Consider the following 22218-nt stretch of genomic DNA (forward strand, 5'->3'; position numbering starts at 1 on the left):
AAAATACTCATAAGCTTCATAATGGGAACAAATAAAGCTTTAAAATAATTTTTTAAAAATAATTAAGAAATCAATATAATTCATTTAATTAGAAGTTTTGCCGAGATAAAGATTAACACTGGAAAGAAAATTTTGGTATAAAAAAACATTGAAAAGAAAATTGATTCATATGATGTTTTTCTTCTTTTTCTTTGTTGATGAAATCCGGAACCACCAAAAATGAATTCTTTCTTACCACTTTTTCTCTCTCTCTCTCTACTTACATGGTTTTTTTGTGTTTTTTGTATTGCGCAATTTGGTGGAATATATTTTTATTTTTATTTTTGTTGTTCAAGGTAGTGTTTTTTTTTTGTTTTTGTTTTAATTTTTTTATAAACATAAGAAAATGGTAAATTACCTCCAAAATCACCCCGCCAAAATGACAACAATTTTAAATTCCCTCCGATTACACAAAATTCAAATTAAATTATTTACCTAAATAAACAAAACTAAACTAAATTCTCTTCATTGAATTAAAAAAAAATCTGAAATTTCCATGGCGGAATGTGAAGCTCCATCATTCTCTCTAGGGTTCGATCTCGATCTCCACAACACGCCTCCAAATTCTCCCAACCACAACATCACCAACCTAATCGTACCCGACTCCGAATCCGACCACGAAACCCGACCCGATCCCCATCGCCGTATCTTCAAACGTCTCCGTCAAGGTCTCCCTTCCCCTTCCGTTCAACACCGAACTGAACCGCCTTCGTTCATCGACGCCGCCGAGGATCATGATGATGATGATATCGAAGAGTTCTCCTCGCAAGATGAACCTGTTCAAGGTAGGTCAATTTTCTTTTTCTTTATTTTGGGAATTAATTTTTTTATTACTGTGTATTGTGTATTAATTAATTATTATTTTAGTGTTGTTGTTGGATGCTGAAAGAGGATATGCTTACTTATTGTAAAGTTTAAATTTTTATTACAAAAAATTATCTATTTCTTTATGTTGATGAATATAAATTATAAAGAAAATTCATTTTGATTCTAAAGAATTTGAGTTGAAGTTGGTTTTTAATAAAGAAACTTATTTCTAGTTTTGGTTAATTTGAGCTTAACTACTGACATAAGCACTTGTTGTGACATTGTTTGGGAGAATTTGTAAACATAACAGCGCGTGTTTGGTAGAGGTGATAAAAATTGAATTTGAGTGAATTGATTTTGACCAAAAGTCACTTGAATGTAAAATGGTTTATGTTTGGATACAAGGATGTAAAAGTGAGTTGAACGATAAATTTTAGTGTTAAAATTAATTCTAGAATCAAAAGCTCCAATTTTTAGCTTTCAGTTAAAATAAATTCTACTAGAGAGCAACTAGCCATGTCAAAATCAATTATACATTATCTCGAATCAACTTTGGCTCCTCCAAAGTGAAACAAACATACCCTTATACCATCTTCATAAGCTGTTTTTAGCTTATTTTCTACAGCCCTTCAGGATAATTTATGAAAATGGCTTATAGATATATGAAAGTAGTTTAAATTTATTTTTTCATTGTGTTATAGAAATAACTTATTCATAAGCGTTTATATGATAATTGCTTGTGATATGAGCTGCAAATTAATTTGTTTATTCAAAAAATATGGCCATCTGGAGTTATTTTGTATGTAGCAGCTCAAAAGATTTATAACATTGTCAAGTTTTATTTTTTTATTAAAAAAGTTATCCTTTTCTGCTCATGAATTTTAGGTAATTTGTTTACTGTTGATAATTTGTAATTTGTTTATTTTGATTGATTCTGAAGTAAGTGTGTTCATTTTGTGATATTAATTAGTATCTGCACCTTCCTCGGTTCGGAATCGTTCTGTATGTAGTAGCTCAAAAGTGTCATTGAAAGGTGTTGGAGTTTTAATTCCTCATTCATATACAAACCCTAGGAAGAAAACCAGAAAGCAGGATTTGGAAGTTCCAGCTTCTGTTGGGTTGGAGACCAGCCAAAGTGGGACGGTGTTTCGCAAGACAGCGGCTAGTCCTCTTCGCAAGTTTCAACTGATTGATTCTGATGACGATGATGATATTGTTGGTGAAGATGTTAATTGTGGAAATAAACCCAGCCCCTCCACGTCAATGGGGCCAATGTGCAACCGAAACACACCTGTGGCTTCTTTTGAACAAAATAACAAGACGCAAGTTGATGATTTGAACCGAAATCAGGAGGATTTATGGAAAAATCTTTCCCCGGTGAAGAATTTTTCCATTCCTATGGATATTCAAGCTTCTGCTGGGTTGAAAACGGAACAGAGTGAGTCGGTGTTTCCCAATCCTAAGTTAGAGGCCAGTCCTCTTCGCAAGTTTCAATTGATTGATTCTGATGATGATGATGATGTTATTGTTATTGGTGAAAATAAACTTGGCCCCTCCTCGTCAACAGGTAACCAAGCCACACGTTTGAGTTCTTTGAAACAGGATAGAAAGGTGCAGTTTGTTGATGTGAACCAAAACCAGAAACATCTTTCCCCAGTGAAGAATTTTTCCATTCCTACACCTGCCTTCAATGATGTGTGCGAAGAATACTTTCGTTCTGCCAACAACACACAAGTGCCAAAATCAAATAACAACGAGACACATCATGGGGTAAATTCTGAATGCCAAACGGATGAACAAGTATGGGAGGCGGCAGGTCCTCTTCCTCCTGCTCATCACTATTATTTCCATGACGATCCAAGAGTTCAAGAATTGGTTCTCAGTCGCCTATGTAACTTTTCTCTATTAGGCGTCAACAGACTTGATCAGCAACAAAATATTGATTACATGTAACCTATAAACAATCTTTCCATCACCATTTTTATCTTTTGATAATAGTTACAAAGTATCTCATGAACTTATGTTTTGATTTCAGGGGACAATTTGACAGTGGAGGTTCAACAAGCAGAAGAAGCAAATCAAAAAATTTGAATGGTTCAGAAGGTTGGGTAGATCCCAAAATCATTTCTAGTAGTAGTAGTAGAAAGAAAGCAACAAAGAGAAACAGCACTAAGAGCAGTGCGAAAAAAAGTAAAAAGAATGAAACAAGCAAATTAAACTCTTCAGATGCTTCTGCAAATTGGGTGGAACCAAAAGATGCAGGTCAAAGGCGTGTACATGCAAGTGATCAATCGACAGGTCATTGGTATACAGGGTCCGATGGAAGAAAGGTATGTTAATTTCTCAAGAATGTTTAATGTTATTAGCTTGTTCAATTTATGTTAATTTATTTTTATTTACTCTTGTTCAATTTTTTTTACTCTTATTTTGTTAAAGAAAAATGGTACAAAAACCACCCTAGTTTTTTTATAGTGCTATTTAAGTGTTTTATAGATGCAGATTAAATTTAAATTATGATACCCGTATGTTTTGCCATTTTTTCCCTTTTGAGGAAATTTGTCATATAATTCAATAGGTCCCCAGGTTTCCATCTTTCTAATGTCGCTCTTGATACTTACTTTTATGCCAAAATGAACATCACATGCCATCTAGATGCATAGTTAAGGTATTATATCAGATATTAGTCGTCACAATACAAACATCTGTCATATTACAACATTGCAACAACTTCTTAACACAGAAAATATCAGTGTTTTACATCTCGTGGTAGAAATCAAGGATTTAAAGCTGTTTTTGGTGTGCCTGGATTTTTAATTGACCAAGCAAATGGAAATTCAGTTTGCGAATCCTTTTATCTATGTCTAGCAATGAACATAGAATACCAATATTGCAAATAGCTGCTGGCATTTGCTCACCTTATTGTCATACATGCAATTCTCCATATGATTCACCCGGACCTTTTGTTATTTCGGCAAATTGTATCAATTGATCAGAACTTGAATCTTTATCTTCACATTGTAGGTTTATGTCGACAAAAATGGGAAGGAGTCGACTGGCCGGAGTGCTTATAGACTTTACCGGAAGGTACATTCACTTGCAAATCACTTTGGTGTTGTTTTATGCTCTTTCTGGATTGAATATATATGACACTGAATTCCCTTGACGGTTACAGGAGAGTGGAGCAACATTCAAGAAATCCAAAAAGAAAACAAGCGCGAAGAAGGGAAAGAACTAAACATTTGATGCAAGTATGCAACACATTGTTCCCTGCCAGGTCCACATTAAGTTACATTTTTGACAGGATACTGTAAATTACTTGTTGATACACTTATTAACATTACTAACATGTAAAGAGAGCATCAGAGAAAATGCGTCGTCTTGTAAATAAGATAGAGAAGACTCTTTTGTTCTGCACTTTTTTGAATGCGCAAAACATGATTATTCATACAATCTAATCCTTTTCTTGTCTTTTCAAGTTTCACTTCAGTTTCATCAACAGGCATGCAATGTTATCTATTTTGGTACTCTGCTAATCTTCGAATTTCCTCTATCAATTTCTTGACTGACATGCAACAACCAATTATAAGTTGGATCACTAGTGAGATAATTGAGAAATTAAGTTACATTATAAGCTTTACTAATGGAGGTGCAATATCTAACATTAGAAATTGAAGATCATGTATCAAAGCAAAAAATAAGTCACTAGCAAATTTAGCAGGCTTAATTATTTATTTTGTCCTTTCACTTTTTTTTGAGGTTTAAGCACATGGCTTAATTTATATAAAAAAGTATCACTTTACTCCTTTAACTCTTTTTTTTGTTGATAATTAGTCCTTTAACTTTACCTATTAACCCATATTGGTCATAAACACAAAAATCATGATATGTTACACACCTCGACAATATTATAAACTCAAGAGAAATGCACAAATGGTGGGGTGTAAGCCATTGAAAAGAAAGAAAAATCAAGAAAATTTAAAATCGGAGAGATTAATAAAAGAAACTACTGGATTACGAAAAAAAAATCCAAAAAGAAACTATTACGAAAACTTATAATGTTTTTCTTTTTTAGTAAAAAAAAAAGTTTTTCTTTTGTTTTCCTTTAGTCTTGTAACCAAAAAGGAAAAAAAATCCATACTAAACGATTAACGATGTATCTATATCACTATATGTATATATCAAAGGAATATTTAATTTTGGTGTAATATTTTTATTCTGATTATACCTTTTCATTTAAGCTATTTTATTTATTCGTTTTGTGATCTTATTTAAATCTTTAATTAAAAATATCAGTTTATTCTTATAGGTACAACTCAATATTCACTTCTTTATTGGTTAAATTCTATTTGAATAGAAACAGAAACAACCTCACTACAATAGAAAGAACTGGACAGTATAAATAGAGCTTATTTGTCAAAACTAATTAATAGTAGTATGTGGCAAAAAAAAAAAGTTACAATTAAGCGCAATAGGAAATATATAAAAAAAATTACAATGAAAAAAAAACTAATTAAATCTTTTAAAAGATTTTAAAGTGAAGATTTATTTTAGTCTTTTATAAATTTTTAGAAGGTTCAATTAGTCTTTCGGACATTGATAAAAATAAAATTTAAATTAGTGTTTGACAATACATTTTAATATCATGGACAAACTAGTCACTAGTTCATAATTAATTTTTTTCTATTATATAACTAATTTAAATTTTATTTTTGTCAGAGATTAAATTGAATCGTAAAAAAATTATTAAAAATCAGAATGAAAATTCACTCATTTTTTCACATCCACAAATTTTTGAATATACTATAAATTACTACCTTCCACAAAAAAGATTCTACCAAGTAATATCTTATTGATTTTTTATAGTAACATTATGACATGAAAGCTCCACCACAAACAAGGTTTGTAAGATGTCCACAAGTGATTCCAACTCAACATTGAAATTGGATGAAAAACTTCCAACGTGGACCAATAATAACTCATAAGCTAACATCATTACCCAATGGAAATCTAATTTTGGATTTGCTTATATCCACACCACTCTCCTATATTCTTTCCATTCATTTCATTTCATTCACATTCACAACATTCACAAAATAATAATAATAATATTATTGCAAGAAGTGCATTATTATACTATAGTCTTTCTTTGTGTGTGACAAAGAATGGCTTGTAACACATTGATGAGTTCAGCTATTTCAGCTTTTCCATCATTTCTTTCTTCATCAAAATCAAGATTTGTAACTTCAACTTCATTTTCAAATTTTGCTTCTTGCAATGCATCTTCTTCTAAATTCAGCATGACTGCTGATAATTGGATGCCTGGTCAGCCTAGACCACCTTATCTTGATGGTTCAGCTCCTGGGTATGCATTCATTTATTTCCTATTTTTTACAATTATCCTTGTAAAAATTAAATAAATACCCGCCCTGTTTCAAAATATAAGCAAAAATGAGTCGGCCAAAAGTTAATATATCTCGTCTAAATTTTACACTAAATTTTATTGATCAATTTTTAATTATATTTTAGGATGGAGGGAATAAAATATAAAATTGTATTATTTAGATTGATGAATTCAATAAGGTTTAAGAGAGTTCAAATGTTGTAGTGGCATTTTAGTTTTAGTGATTTTAATTTTGTTTGAGAAAATTGTACTCTTAAATATTCTAAAATGTCACACATGCAATTTATATATACTAGCATGCAAATATTCTAAAATATTATGATTTATGATTAAAGTTTTGAATGAAATTCTATTATTTAGTACTGTTATTTTAATTACTATATTTTTGTTTTAATTTGAATTATGATTAGTTTAGATTGGTTTAGTATTAGAGTTGATTTAAAATTTAATTGGGATTAGATCAAATTTGACTTGATTCAAAGCTAAAATTAGAATTAAGTTCAATTATTTGATTAATTGATGAAGGATAGAATTTTATATATAAGAATTTAAAAAGTGTAAAAATGATAGGACACTCCTTAGTTTAGACGTGTCTAGATGTTCGACATGTACATCCGTAAAAGTTTTTACCTTATTATATAGTCGAGGAGGTAACCTTAATATCTCCTTTTATGTTTTGGTGATTATGATTACATAAATGTTATTTGAACAACAAAATTATCGTCTGACTCTCTCGATCACATCAATAGTTATAAATAATGCATTTTTAAATAGTATCGAAATACGATTAATAAATGAACGTTGTTGTGGTTTTGTGTTTCAGTGACTTTGGATTCGATCCTCTTCGTCTTGGCGAAGTACCAGAGAATCTTGAGAGATTCAAAGAGTCTGAACTCATTCACTGCAGATGGGCAATGCTTGCTGTTGTAAGTATCGCTCAATCAATTAAGTTGTTTAGTGTTTTCTTCGCGCATGTTTAGATTGACAATAAATTAAGTCAAATAATGGTGACACAATAATCTTGTTGAAACTCCAAATAATACAAAATCGCGGTACCACTCTTAAGTCACTTATCTAGACACCCTATATGTTATTTTACTAGTATTGATTACCCGTGTGTGCATGGGGAGAAAATTAGACGAGTTTTACACGGATGTTCAAAGAGAATCTAATATTTTGCAGTTATTTTTAAAATACTAAGTTCTTATTAGATGTCAGTGTAAAACTAATTTACTGAGACGGTGCATACTATTATAATTTACTTAAATTTGTTATATTTTGCAGCCAGGGATTTTGATACCAGAGGCATTAGGATTAGGAAATTGGGTAAAAGCACAGGAATGGGCAGCACTTCCTGGAGGACAAGCAACCTACCTAGGCAACCCTGTTCCATGGGGTACCCTACCTACCATTTTGGTCATTGAATTCCTTTCTATTGCTTTTGTTGAGCACCAAAGGAGTATGGAGAAAGACCCTGAGAAGAAGAAATACCCTGGTGGTGCTTTTGATCCTTTGGGTTACTCTAAAGACCCTAAAAAGTTCCATGAATACAAAATCAAAGAAGTTAAGAATGGTAAGTAATTAAACTTGTTGTGACATAACATTTCTAAATTGCCCCAAGTTTAATTGTTCTAAATTGATGTTGAAATAACATTTCTGAGTATATAACCAAGACATTGAGCTCAAATGGTTAATGAGCTCTCCTTAGGACGAATTGTTCGGGAGAACCCGAGTCCGGTTCCTGATGAAAGCAATTCTTTGCCAGGATTGACTTACCTCACGGCCGAACTCTGGATTACCGGCCCCCCTTTCCCTGTGAACCAGAGGGTTAATTTATCGTGACAGTTGCATGTTATTGAATATAATTTGCATGTTCTAAATTGATCAAATGTGTTACTAATGACTTTGTGGAATGTTTGTATTATTAGGACGTCTTGCTTTGTTGGCTTTTGTTGGAATCTGTGTTCAACAATCAGCTTATCCAGGCACTGGACCTTTGGAGAATTTGGCTACTCACTTGGCTGATCCATGGCACAACAACATTGGAAATGTTCTTATTCCCCCTCAATAGATTTCTACCTCTATATATTAGCAGTTCTACTTGTGTAAAACTCCACCAAATACATTGTTTTGTAATGAATCATATCTATCTATGGTGTTGTTTTCCATGTCTTTGTAATTAATCTTTGTTGGTTTTTTTGGTATGCTAATATACCTGTTTTGGTATCAAATGAGTTAAACTTTCAAATATGTGATGGTTATTAGATTATTGTGGTATGAATGAATTTCAATGTATAATCCCTTTTTAGAAGCAAGTGGAAGTATGTTGAGAAATTAATATAGCAAGTATTCCAACCTATACACAAAATCTCAAAGCATTGGCAGCATTTTTTAGTCAGTGCAGTCAAGTTTCTGTTGATTGGACTAACAGAAATTCTAGTCAGCATTGTCATGTTAACGATTACGAGACAAGCTCGTTCATTGTCTTGGAAATTTTAACCGGTTCCTCGCTGATAGAGTTGTTTGCAAAAGCCACACTCACCCCTCTCGCACCACTTTGCCTAAGCTAAGGAAACCGGCATCACCCTCTTCCAAATCTTCTAACATATAGTTGACATATCTGTTTGTTTTATCAGCGAATATCCATTCAACTACTTACCTCGTATCTGTTACAGGTTTTATCCGTAGATATAGAATATTATTGCCGGCATCACCCTCTTCCAAATCTTCTAACATATAGTTGACATATCTGTTTGTTTTATCAGCGAATATCCATTCAACTACTTACCTCGTATCTGTTACAGGTTTTATCCGTAGATATAGAATATTATTGCCATCTTTACTTGTAATATAGAGCGCACATGTTTTCAGAAGTGTATTTTCAGACGAAATAAATTGTCTAAATGAACAACACAAAGGGGAAAGTTTACCAAAAACCCTACTAGATTGGTATCCTCTGTGAGAGGGATAAACAAGCAATATAAAAGGGAAATGTCCCAACATCATGCAATTCCTATAAATAGACACACACTAGTATGATAACATTTACCTTAAAAAGTTAAACCAAAACCATACATGATAGAAAATGAAACCATATCACAATAAGACTTGGTTTGAATTGCACAAGAATGTATTGTTTAAGAATTAATATATTCTACCGCAGAGAGAGAGAGCGGTAGCTACTTCAGTAGATGTAAAGGCCGGTTAATCATAAGGGCAATACAACATCAGGCAAAGGAAATACCAATCTCAGAACACCAAAACAATACCTTCCTAGAAGCCGATCGGCTAAAACAACACTAAGAAACACCCCGAAAAGCCTTTCATCGCCTCGCACGTGAAATACAATTAGTTTAGTTGTAGATTTAACATTTTTGAATTAGTGTCACGGCCAATCATTTCCGTGGCTATGAATGTCTGTTCTCTGTGCTCAAACTGCTGCTACTTCCACCAACACGATTCGGTTCTCCAACCCTGGCTGCCAAAGCAAGAACTTCGGGAGACATCTCCCAGCTTCCACTTTTTCTTCCCCAGCTAGATCTCCTAGGATGTACTCCAACACGCTCGCCGCTCGTCTCATCTACCGTTGTCCTAATTTCTGGTGACAAATCATCAAACTCCCCATCCTTTACAGCTGTACGATTGTGTAACTGACCTTCACATTGATCGATGCTGCTGCCCATTTCACTCCAGACTGTTTTCCTTCCCATCTCTATGTCGTCAACAGCTTTTCCCATACTTGGACTCATAAAGCCACCACCCACCGATCGAGCAGGTAATACTGGTTCAATTGGCACCTTTGCCCTGAAATTATTCTTTGATGAGGGAATGCTGGTGAAGAATATCTCTTTGAAATTATCGAACACTCCTTTGTTATAAGGGTTGGCCCGTCGATCATATCGGTATCTGAAGTTCTCATATGTAGTCTGCAAGAACAATGAACACAGATATGAACTTATAAGTACTTAGGATTGCTAGGTTATTTTTAAAGCATATATAACGGTGTTTTAAAAACCAAATCGGACGGTTCAACTGGTTGAACCATGGACATGCCATTATTACGGTTCAGTTATTTTGACTGTTCAATCGCAGTTTCATCTCAATTCGAGCGGTTTAAAGCAGTTGAACCATCCAGAGGTGTCGCCGATTTGATGTTCACTTTGATTTTTAAAACATCGATATAAACATTCAAATTGAATGAAGTAATTACCTGATTTGTACTTATGAGATATAAATGAAAGGCAGTAAGGCCGCCAACGAACCACATGCAGATGAAGGTGTAAATGATTAAGACTATCGAGGCTGGACTTTTGATCATTGCCTTCCAAATTGTTGTCTCCTCAGCCTTCATAATTCTTCTAATATAGACCCAACAAAATGCGAAAACATATATGCAAAGCAGTGTAGCTGAGAAGACAAACATGAAGAAGAAGCGATAGTTACGCTGCACAACAATTTGCACAGATTCAGATATACAGAAAATCAAGAGTGACATGTAACAAACGAAAACTGAAAAATCACCAGACCAGAAATACAAATAAAATTGAAAGGAGGACTAAATCATCATGAAAAAAATGCTGAAATGCAAACAGTGAAAAAAAACTTCAATTGAATTACTTTCTAACTTAAACTCGATGAATTTGCACTTGACTCAAGAAGCCTAACCTAAAGTTTAGAAATAATAAGTTGATTATTATCGAACTTTCGACATTTTTCAGCGGAGCCCTTGTATACAATACGAACCATTTCAACAAGTTTTATGCTGATTGCTGACAGAGAATCGACCATCGTTTTTCCTTACACAGCTAATAGAAACAACTCACCCTAGAGCCCTAGATACCATGCAAACTCATTATTGTCAAACAAAAGGTCCAACTTACCAGCCCAATGCACTGCCCAACCCAGGGGCAGTGATGATCAAACCTCTCTACACAGTTGTTGCAAATTGAGCAGTGAGAACATCGAGGAGGCCTGTAGAGCATGCACGTATCACAATACTTGACTTTAACAGAAATTCCATTGACCTCAACCTCCTTGATGCGAGGCAACCGCAATTGAGGAGTTTGACCAGCACCAACATCTACACTTCCTTCAAGACCTTCTGGCTCCGGAGGATGAGCATTGCGCGGGATTATGCCAGGGTCACGGCCAGATGTTGAGAAGAGAAGAATTAAGACCTGACAAAAGATTATAGCATCAGCATATGGTTGGATATAAATATTTAGAGCGCATAGTACAGAAGATGACCATAGCTCTCTCATACATTGGTATATTAGTGTCTCAACTTTACGACAAAATTGCCCAAATGATAATTAAACGGCATATAGAATGTCAATGGTCGTGAACCATATTTCTTGGAGCAGTTTATCTCAAATAAATCAAAAGGTTTTGACAATAAATTTTTATTTTGATTATAGAATTATGGATAATGTCTAATCCAATGTTAGGAAGCTGACTCAAATATCGGCATACTCAATACGTTGACAACTGTATCAACAGTTAGTTATTGGACTATTTGATCTCATTCCGAGGCACGGTTAGTAATCAGCAGTCTAAAAAACCCTAATGTTTATTGCAACATATACTATTTCAGGCGCTATACCAAACCGCTATGCTGCTATAATACACACACGCTATTTGACTATGCTATTTTTATGTTGATATAATGTTCAGGGCTGTTTCTGCAAAACAATCTATCCGTTTACCCTATTTCTGGTCTAGTTCTATCATCCACCTATCCATTGTAACTTTTGTTCCTTTAAAAAATTATTTTCTTTAATTTAATCTACACAAAATGACACATCCATATTTTTAGGATTTAAATTGTGTCACTCGCATAATCACATTAGTCCAACATATTAGTCTCACTATGATTATGGTTAGGTTTGTTTTAGTTATCCAGAAAAATAAAGGGCATGAGCCAAGTTGTAATTCGTTAAGAAGTTCATCAAATTCCAGCATATCTAGCTTGGACCAAACAAGTGTGTGTGTGTGTGTGTTTCAACATAGAGCAATGCTTCTCATGCTTATAAACAAAGTGTCTTATGAATGAATACAGTTGAAGAATGTAGGGTGAAAGGAATAAATTATATGTTTGTGCATGAGAGAGAGAGAGAGAGAGAGAGAGAAAGAGAGAGAGAGACTGACATAAATTGTGAAGACAATAGCAACTGCCATTATGGATACTCCCCAGTGATCAGAATAATCATCGAAAAATTTTCTGGCAACGTAGACGCAGAACACTACAACCGGAGCAACAATAAGAAAAATTGTCAGGCCCAACGATCTTGCATCTGGTCCAAATATGAACCGTCCTTGAAGAAAAAATTTCTGCAAGAAAGGGATTACAACAATTAATACGTAACAACATAATTATAAATTGACTAGAATAGTAACATATTCAAAGTAAAGTGCTAGTATTTATTTAACACAGGTTCAATTTTCAGATATTAGTCGGAAGACAATGCTGGCTCGAGAGAATACAAGGATGACATATTTCAGTTTTTATCAACTACCATTGTTTCAACTTTCACAGAAAGTATAGCTTTGAAAATTATTTTCCAGCAAAGACACATTCAAAGACCAAACTAACTAACAATATACACAGTTGAGGACCAAATTGACTAGAAAAAGACACATTCGGAGATATTTTGTAGTCTAAACATCCACTTTGGTCCTTCAAATTCAACGTGTGAGACTATAGTCCTTGAATCATGAATGTATCGAAATTGCAAACACATCCTCAAGTGTCTCTTTTGTTAGTAATTTTATGGACTAAATTGACTAACGAGAAACACATTCGATGACTAAACTAACTAAACACGCATTCAAGAACCAAAATGACAAACAAAAAACATATTTATGTATGTTTTTGTAATTTCGATACACTATTGTGACAACGCCTCACACATTCAACAACCCAAATAGTTGTTTACCCTATTTTCGTATTCGAACCCGCCTCACATATTCAAGGACCCAAATAGTTCTTTACTCCCTACAAATTCATACTCCAAATTCCAAAAGAAAAAAAAAAACTAAAAATAGTATCTTTATCTGAGTCTAAAAATAGTAGCTACTATAAGGGAAAAAAAAATCTAAAATCTAAAATAAACAGCATTATATAATCATCACTTAATTAATTCTTAACATAAACAAAAAAAATAAAAACCATCACTAATCCTTCTAAACCCATCTGAATTCTAAAACAAAACCCTAAAATCACTAATCCTTCTAAACCCATCTGAATTCTAGAACAAAACCCTACAAAATGTGAATTCTGAGATAAACCCATATTTCTTAACATAAATTAATATATAAAAAAAATAAAAAAATGCAAAAAATTGGAAAAGAGAATGAAAGTGTGTGACATACATTAGAACCCTTCCAAGCTTGATAAACACGCAAATCAGCAGATCCTGAACCCGGATCGGATCTCTGAGGTGGAGGAACAACGTACATATCTTGTAATCCTTAAAAATACAAACTTTTTCCCAAGTTATATCTATATATGTATCTATCTATTTGGAAGTTGAAGAAAACAAGACATGAAATGAAACCCAGCAAGGATTTAAGAATGGAAGTTTCAGGTGACAAGGTACGAGATGAGGGTTTGGTTTTTGAGAGTAAAAAGGTTGCTTTTTTTTTTTGTTGGTGCTGTGTTTTGGTTTTTTGGTTGCAAAGGAATTGATTCTCTTTTACTGTCACACACTGTAATCTATGTCTCTGCTTTACAGCATCTATACATGATGACATGGCATGTGTCCTTTATTTTTTTGTTTAAAAAAATTACAAAATTCTAATACAAAAAATAGACATGAATGGTCGCATACATGCCACTCAAAAAATGTATCTCTTTGTAATCAAAATTGATCGAACAATTATTAAGATGTAAATTAATTTTTTTTACTTCTCTCATTCTCGCTCAATCTCGTATATTTTGTTGATTTTATTCATCTTTAATATAGGAGAGAAATATTGACGAAGGAGATGCAAAATATATATTTATACTTTTCTTTTATTTGATCAATTATTTTCTTTAGATCTACAAATTTGAAACAATGTAACATCATCTCACCCTCTTTATTTTATTTTTAGTTCTTCTATATTTTGTTACATATTGTACAAGATATTGAACTATCTCGAAATTAGAAATTTTTGGATAATGGAGTTTTAGATGTAAACAAAGTTTCAATATAACTCGTAATGACCGACTCGTTCTACCCGCCACTAGTACGGCCCGCGACCTGAACAAACCGAATATGTATACGGTTGAAATTGGGTCAAAATTAAAAAGTTTTTTATGATTTTTGTGATTTTCGACCCGAACCCGACCGAAACCGACCGATGTTTAGGTCAACATTTGAGGAATGAACAACTTTTCATCTTATAATAAAGTCTATTTGATTTGCGAAAAATAACATCACATGAGAGTCATAACAACAATAAGCAAATTTTTAATGTTTGACCAATTATTTTATAATTCCACTCTTAAGGTGAATAAATTTGATGTTTGGAGTTCGATCACAAACCCCTACATATATAATGCGATGTTTATACCAACTGGGCTAAACTCACAAACTAGCTTTTTTTTTATTCTTATAAGATATTTAGTGGACACAAAGTTATTTTGATGGTTAAACAACTTTAACTTCGGACAAAAAGTTAGAGCCGTCAAAATCGGCTAGCCCGTATGGGTCGGCTTGTCAAGCCGGAATAAATGTAGGGTTTAGGCCTTAAAATATTAGCCTTATTTTAGGGATTTTTTAACCCGGCCCGAAAAAGTCCGAATTTAGATATGAACTTTTTGGCCCGGTCTGATAAATCTGAAACCCATATGGGCCGACCTGTTTAGGGTCGGGTAGCCAGTTTTGACAACTCTACAAAAAGTTATCATGTGGTTTAGTAATAGACAAATTTTTTTTAATATTTTTTTACTGACAATGAACTGGTACAAGTGGTAAGGGTCTTGGTCCCCTTAAGCATGTGACCAAGGGTTTGATTCCTGGCTCATGCGTATGGAGAAAATTCGGTTAGGAGGGGAGAACCCACCTTGTGTGCCCACAGGTTCCCTGACGGAGATTAATTATCGCTAACGCCGGTGAAAACTTCGTACTAATATGATGGTAATCCAAAAAAAAAAAAACATTTTTTTTTGTTTTTAGACTAAATTGTAGTTTTGGCACCCTTTCACAAATTTGTGATTTTGGCCCCTTAACTTTCAAAATATGATTTTTGACCCCATAATTTTCATAAACTTATGATTTTGACCCCATACTAAGTCAACACGCATGTGGCAAGTATATCTTATCACGTAGACAATGATTTACATGACACGTCATTATAGCGGCGAATACATATATTATTGTGATTGCTTTATGATAGCCCATGTTGTTTGCTTCAACATTTATAACTCCTCATTTTATTTTGCAATGTGTCCCATTAGTGCTAATGTATATATATATATATATAAAAGTAATGTTGGTGAACTTAGTTGAAATTGACATTACATTATATGTAGGGGATTGGGGTTTGAACCCAGTCATTCCATTTATCCATCTTAAGAGTGAAATTTCTAGTCACTAGGCTACTTGAAAAAAAAAAAACATAAGTAATATTATGTATATTTATAAATTAAAAATTTGTTTTTAGTACTTGTAATTCGATATCCTATCCGCCTGATTGCAATTGCATGAATAATTGCGCCACAATTATTTTAGAAAATTCTTTAAATTTTTGGCAGCTAAAAATACGTCACGATGTTGATGGATCGTGATACGTTTTTTCCAAAAATTTCACTTGTTTTTTTTTTCGTCAAACTCTTTGTGATATCTCAACTCTACTATAATCATCTCTAAACCATAAATTTATACCTAAAAACTTACTAAAATACTATAAATTTGTTATTAAAAACATAATATGATTGACCGTATGACTTAGATTAGCGAAAACGATATATTTTGACATTCAACATTATATAAAGTTTTAATAATTTTACTCATTTATCATTTGTAGACAATGTTACAACTTTTAGGCAATGAATCTGACTATTATGTGATGATACATATGATTTTTTTTATAGAGTGATGATACATATGTTCAATATTTTCTTTCCTAGCATTATCGATTCATGAATATTTCTTTCTTTAGTAAGTTAAACGCGATTCACACCATTAAGTTGCATCTCTACACAGTTGTTTCAAATTGAGCAGTAGTGAGTGCATCGAGGGGGCCTGTAGAGCATGCAAGTATCACAATACTTAACTTTATTGGACTATTTGATCTCATTTCAAGGTACTGTACAATCTTAATGGTTTTGTTGGACTATTTGATCTCATTTCGAGGTGCTGTACAATCTCGTCGCAACATATATTATTTAAGGCGCTATGCCAAACCAATATGCTGTTATAACGCGCACCCGCTATTTGGCTACGCTGCAGTACTATATTATTCTTATCCTCTAATTCTGTATTATGTTGATATATTGTTCAGGCCTGTTTCTAGTTCTATCATCTACCTACCTTTTGTAACTTTTGTTCCTTTAATAAAATATTTTCCTTAATCTACACAAAATGACACATCCATATTTTGCTAGGATTAAAATTGTGTCACTCATGTAATTAGATTAGTCCAACATATTAGTCTCACTAAATAAGTCTGTTACGTCGATGTAAAACATGTCCTAGATCTTTGTAAAAGAACTACTGGAAGTGAAATGTAATATATTACAAGCTAGTATAATATATTTCTCCGATACTAGTACTGGTTAATATGTTATGCGAATCAAGCGCACCCTTAGGTTTTCAAGGCAACAATTTGAGCACTGAATTAAGCTCAACAAAACAATGATCACAATTGTACTTTTGCATTTTGAAGCAAATAAAAAAGAACACAATAAATAATTCAAAGAAAAAATTATGATAAATTTGAAGTGATTGAATACAAGAGAGGAACTCGCCCTAAAAGCTAATAAATAAATTACATCCAAATGACAAAAATTCCCCCCAACCCTTTAGTTTCTTTTACAACAATTAATAATAATAACAAATATCAATCACTAGAGGAAATTAAACTTAATTCACACATGCAGAACCTACCTAATGTCATACATACAAATTCCAAATCACACACACACAAGTGTGTACTTGTTTGATATATCAGATGAAGTGTTTAGCATAAACCAGACGATAACACCGTTAAGGTTGTCTTGTCGATCTCATACTTTCTTCCTGACCATGGCTTGATGAGGATTCCCAGCAAACAAGTCATCAATATAATTCTCTATATCCTCAGCTTGAAACTTAATATACTTCTCAGTTTGTCTCCCGGGATCCAAATACTGCGAAAACCTCCCCAAAAATGATCTATAAGCAGGAATCACAAGTGCTGATATTGAAACTCTAAGCTCAGATTGAAGTTGTTCATCACTCACAACCCATGTGCTTTGTGTCTTATGTATCTCATCGAACAATGTGTTGAAATTCTTGAACCTTTCTTTCAACACTGGCTTCGGAACTTTCCCATTATCACTCAAACCTTTTGGACTTAAACAAGTCAATATCTTACTCCAGGTTTCTACTTGATAGTTTTTATGGTAAGTTCTCAACTCAGTTGATCGCTTACGACACCAAGTTTCGCCCATCACTTCGTAGATTTCAGCCGAGCCTTTGATTTTTTGAACAATGTACCTTCCATTGTTCATCATAAAGATGCAACTTAATGGTACTTCTTTGTAGAGTTTGGCTTTTCCTTCAAGATTTGCGTCGAGTAATTCCATTACACGTGTTAATTGTGCCGCAAATGGTGATGTGTTTTCTTTCTCTTTAGAATGTTGATTATCAGTTTCGTAATGTGGCCTGCTTGTTGAATCAGAACGCTCAATTTTGGAGTGCTCTCGAAAAACCTCTTCCAATGTGTCTTTATACTCGCATGCAAGTCTTAGATAGTTGACTATGTAGCGAGTTAATGGATGAACTGCGCCACCGGCGACTGGTGTTTTTCCACAATCAGATTTGATCGAGTTTTCAAGTTCACAAAATATCAATACAGCAACCTCCCCGAGCCTATTCTTGGCCGAAGTCATTTCAGCTTTGATATCATCAACAATGTTCTCCGGGTAGAGTTTCTCGAGATTTGTAATGGTATCTCTTATTGCCTCATACATGTCAAGATACTTGAAGAGCTTCTCTGCAGCTCGTTTTGTCATCGCGACACTTTCAGCAAAGTTGAGAAGCTGAAACACCACCACACGTGTGAGTTCTGTGTAGAGTGTGTCAGCATCTGATGGATGATCAGAGAAAATTGATGCAGCAAGCTTCCTTTCACCAGGGAACCACACGGTGGCGCATTCCTTGAAAGTATTGATCCACGATGGAATCTCTCTTTCCAATGATTCCCATTGCATTTTTTGTACCTCATCCATGCTAATCCTTTCGTACCCAAGCTTGTATAAACCGTCACTAAAACCGTGTTTTCTAGAAACTGTGTAGATGTGGTAGCACTCCGAATCATAACCCGCGAGTAACATCTCACATGCTATCTTATTCAAATTTGTAACTACCTCCTCTTTAAAACCCGGGAAATCCATAACCGTCTCTGTCGATTCATTTTCCGATGCCTCTGTTGTTGCCACTTGTTTCCCTTTCGACGAGTCATTGTTCTCTGTTTTGTTTTGGTTTCTAGATTCTTCCATTAACATACGAAACTCTTCCTCCAAATACGACATGGCCCGTTGTTGAATCGCGCTAATGCGGTTCACCAATGTTGATTTATCCTTTTTCTCGTCTTTTTCTTTTTCATTTTCCTTTTCTGCTGCATCTTCTTCTGCTTGTGCTTCTCCTTCTGCTTCTGTTACTTTTTCTCCAGATTGAAACTCTATGATCATCGTGCTCAACAATTTCATCATCTTCGTAACACGATTCACACCTTCCAACAACGATGAATCTTCCTCCACGACTTCACCCCATTTTGTTTCACCGGAATCATATTTCGCAATTTTCTCTTCCAGGAGATCCAAAAACTTGTCAACACATTCAGGAATCTTCTCTTCGTTGGGATTAACATTAACATTGTTGTTATTATTCTCATTTGTAGTTGCTAGGAATCGATCAATGTCTTCTAAAACCTTCTCCAAGTTAGGAGGAGGAGTTTCAGGTTGCGTAACCTCAACAGTTATGCCTTCCCGACTCTCCTCCTCCTCCTCCTCCTTCTCCTCTTTTGGCTCTCCCTCAACATGATCGACATCATCCACCTTTTTAGTTTCATCGTCGGGTTTGACGTCTTCGACATTATCTTTGGTCTCCGGCAACGACGATTTAGAGGTATCATCAATATTAGTGTTGTTTCCCTCATCTTCATGAGGGATGGATTGTTCATCAAGATTCTTCTCCATTGTTGTTGTGGTTGTTTGTAATTATGGTTATGGTTTCCCAACTAGAAAACAAAAGGGCACAAAATATGTTTCACACTGTTAAATGGTGAGACAACATTGGAGAATTATCCGCTTTATTTTTTCTTTTAATTTTTTCTTATTTGTTTTCTTATGTGTTCTATTTTTGTTTCTATGGTTATTATCAATTATTTTTTCTATAATCTCTTTTTTAGAAATATTTTTAGAGGTTGGTATTGATCTTATCCTTATTTGAGGAAGAGAATGAGAGAGAGATGAATGGATAGAAAACTCCAAAAAAAAAAATTACGCATAAAAGAAAATATGTCGTTTACAAATTTAGCAATGGAAACAAATCTATTAAAAGATTAGTTGACCGTTGACTTTGATTTTCTAAAACCATCTAGTATTTGTTTTCTTTTTGTGTGTATTGCACCTTATTTAGGCACACTAACATTATATCTTGCTTATGGTATATTCTTAAATTTTTTAACTTTATAATAAAATTTTATTTGAAAATTTATGAAAAATAACATTTGAAGTGATTTTGATAAATATAAATACAAAACATTTTCTTTATAGAATTTAATTTATTATGTAGATACTAATTCATTGAGTTGGCTAGGATCCAATGGATAAGAATCTAAATTAGTTCATTGATTTAGTTTCAAATATCGGTCGAAGATTCAGTCTCTAAAATCGGTCACAAATTCGGTTACTAATTTTTGGTCATTGATTCCACTGTCAATAGCTAGCGACTAGTGGATCATCAACTAATAAAAATTGGTCTTCAATTTGACCGCTAAGGGTCTGTTTGGTTCAAAATAGGAGGAGGGGAGGTGAGGTATTTTTACAGAGGGGAGGGGAGGGAAGGGAAGGGGAGGGAAATTTTTTAATTACATATGTGTTTGGTTCAAAAGAAAGAAGAGGAGGGGAGGTGAGGTATTTTAATTAAATATATGTTTAAAAACAATTTACTTTTTTACCCTTAAAATCTTATAACACTCATATTTTTAAAAGTAATAGTTTCACAATTACTAATTCGATACATTATTTCTTCACGCACCCTTTCTCTCTCAGAGCTCATACTATAACTTAATTTTCTCTTACGAGACATCCGAACATAATAATAAACAATTGCACACATAAGTTGAGCTACAGCTCTTCGGCGCAAATCAAACCATCTATTAATAGCAATTTCTCGTTCTTGATGATCCATCTAATTCAATAAAATATTTTTAAAAAAATAAATTTCACATATAATAATTTAACAAACTATCAATACTCCAAATTGACAAATTGACATATGTATATATTTTTTTCTCAAAAAAGAGAAAAGCAATACACACATATATAAAGGCAAATTTGAGTACGTGATATATATGTATGTACAGCAAAATATAATATATATGTATGTATCACACGAAAAGCAATAATGTATGTACAGGAAAACATAATATATATGTATGTATCACACGAAAAGCAATAACAGATAGAAACATCTTATATATGTATGTGACGAGCAGCGACGGCCGGCAAGTAATCATAAAAAACAAACAAATACATACTTGATTAACGAGCAGCAATGGCACCACACAAACAAAAAGAGGTAGACAAGGAGTATGGGCAATACAGAGTACAGACAACAAAAACCTAATAATAAAAATAGTAATAAGGATAATATTGGAATTCTAAAATATATTGAGGATAATTTTGTCAGTTTAATAAACTTTAAAAAAACTTCCCTCCCCTCCCCTCCAAATCCCCCCAATTTGGGGGGAAGCAAAAATTGAGTTTAGGAGGGATTCTGCTCACCTCCCCTCCCCTCATATCTCCTCCTAAAAATTGAACCAAACACAAAAAAATTAAAATATTACCTCCCCTCCCCTCACCTCCCCTCCAAAACCCCCGAACCAAACAGACCCTAAAGCAAATAGGGAGAGATTTTCATGCTATAGTAGTGACGAGATTTTTAATAGTTGGCGGCAAAGCTCACCCTCAAAATATTAAGGCGGTTGCATTTTATTTTTTTGGATAATAAAATGGTCGAAGCCCCAAAAAAAAAAATTATCGTATCACAATTCGCGGAATCGAAATACCAATATGATCAACTAGCTATATTTGCCAACGCGTCAGCACAACTATTAGATTCTCTAAAATGCTCATCCATGCTTTTGTGCCCCCTTTGTCGTAGTGATAAAAGGCTGTTGCATTTCTAAAAGAAGTAATCATACAACTTTTAAATCATGAAAAGATAATATTCAATCCAAATATTGATCATTGATTAATTTTAATTAATGGTTGTGGTTAATTACTAATAACTCTAGGGTAAAATTTGTCTACTACTTCTCACCGAATAACTTCTGTGAGAGAAAATCAATGATACCTACAAACAATGGCAATACGGTGTGATACGGTAGAGAAAACAATTGATACCTACACTAATCAATCATATGCTTTCAATAGTTAAACATATAAATAAAGAAATTATATCTTGAAATTTGTGCATTTAATATCGATATTGTAAAAACTTATCTTATCAACATTAATTTTTACTTTCATTTCTATTTTTTGTATGTTTAACAAG

The 22218-nt window shown here is 33.6% G+C and overlaps 4 protein-coding genes across 4 annotated transcripts; 2 read left to right on the plus strand and 2 right to left on the minus strand.

The window, feature by feature from the left end:
* Positions 1-494: 494 nt before the first annotated feature.
* On the plus strand, positions 495-4355 carry LOC123911315. Its single transcript, XM_045962718.1, has 5 exons — positions 495-824; positions 1817-2795; positions 2882-3176; positions 3868-3930; positions 4019-4355. Exons 1-5 carry the CDS (start codon positions 536-538, stop codon positions 4079-4081), a joined length of 1689 nt encoding a protein of 562 aa, XP_045818674.1. The 5' UTR covers positions 495-535; the 3' UTR covers positions 4082-4355.
* Positions 4356-5735: 1380 nt separating this feature from the next.
* On the plus strand, positions 5736-8415 carry LOC123904007 (chlorophyll a-b binding protein 6, chloroplastic). The gene is made up of 4 exons (XM_045953708.1): positions 5736-6208; positions 7071-7173; positions 7532-7820; positions 8176-8415. The coding sequence occupies exons 1-4, from the start codon at positions 6009-6011 to the stop codon at positions 8316-8318; spliced, it is 735 nt and encodes a 244-aa protein (XP_045809664.1). The 5' UTR covers positions 5736-6008; the 3' UTR covers positions 8319-8415.
* Positions 8416-9341: 926 nt separating this feature from the next.
* Positions 9342-14000, minus strand: LOC123904006 (probable protein S-acyltransferase 7). The gene is made up of 5 exons (XM_045953707.1): positions 13619-14000; positions 12395-12577; positions 11128-11424; positions 10458-10691; positions 9342-10173 (listed from the first exon to the last, which is right to left on the minus strand). The coding sequence occupies exons 1-5, from the start codon at positions 13703-13705 to the stop codon at positions 9655-9657; spliced, it is 1320 nt and encodes a 439-aa protein (XP_045809663.1). The 5' UTR covers positions 13706-14000; the 3' UTR covers positions 9342-9654.
* Positions 14001-17146: 3146 nt separating this feature from the next.
* On the minus strand, positions 17147-19939 carry LOC123908593 (exocyst complex component EXO70B1-like). Its single transcript, XM_045959275.1, has one exon. The coding sequence runs from the start codon at positions 19632-19634 to the stop codon at positions 17460-17462; it is 2175 nt and encodes a 724-aa protein (XP_045815231.1). The 5' UTR covers positions 19635-19939; the 3' UTR covers positions 17147-17459.
* Positions 19940-22218: the final 2279 nt, after the last annotated feature.

The sequence above is a fragment of the Trifolium pratense genome, linkage group LG2 (genome assembly GCF_020283565.1).
Source record: "Trifolium pratense cultivar HEN17-A07 linkage group LG2, ARS_RC_1.1, whole genome shotgun sequence".
Lineage (NCBI taxonomy): Eukaryota > Viridiplantae > Streptophyta > Magnoliopsida > Fabales > Fabaceae > Trifolium > Trifolium pratense.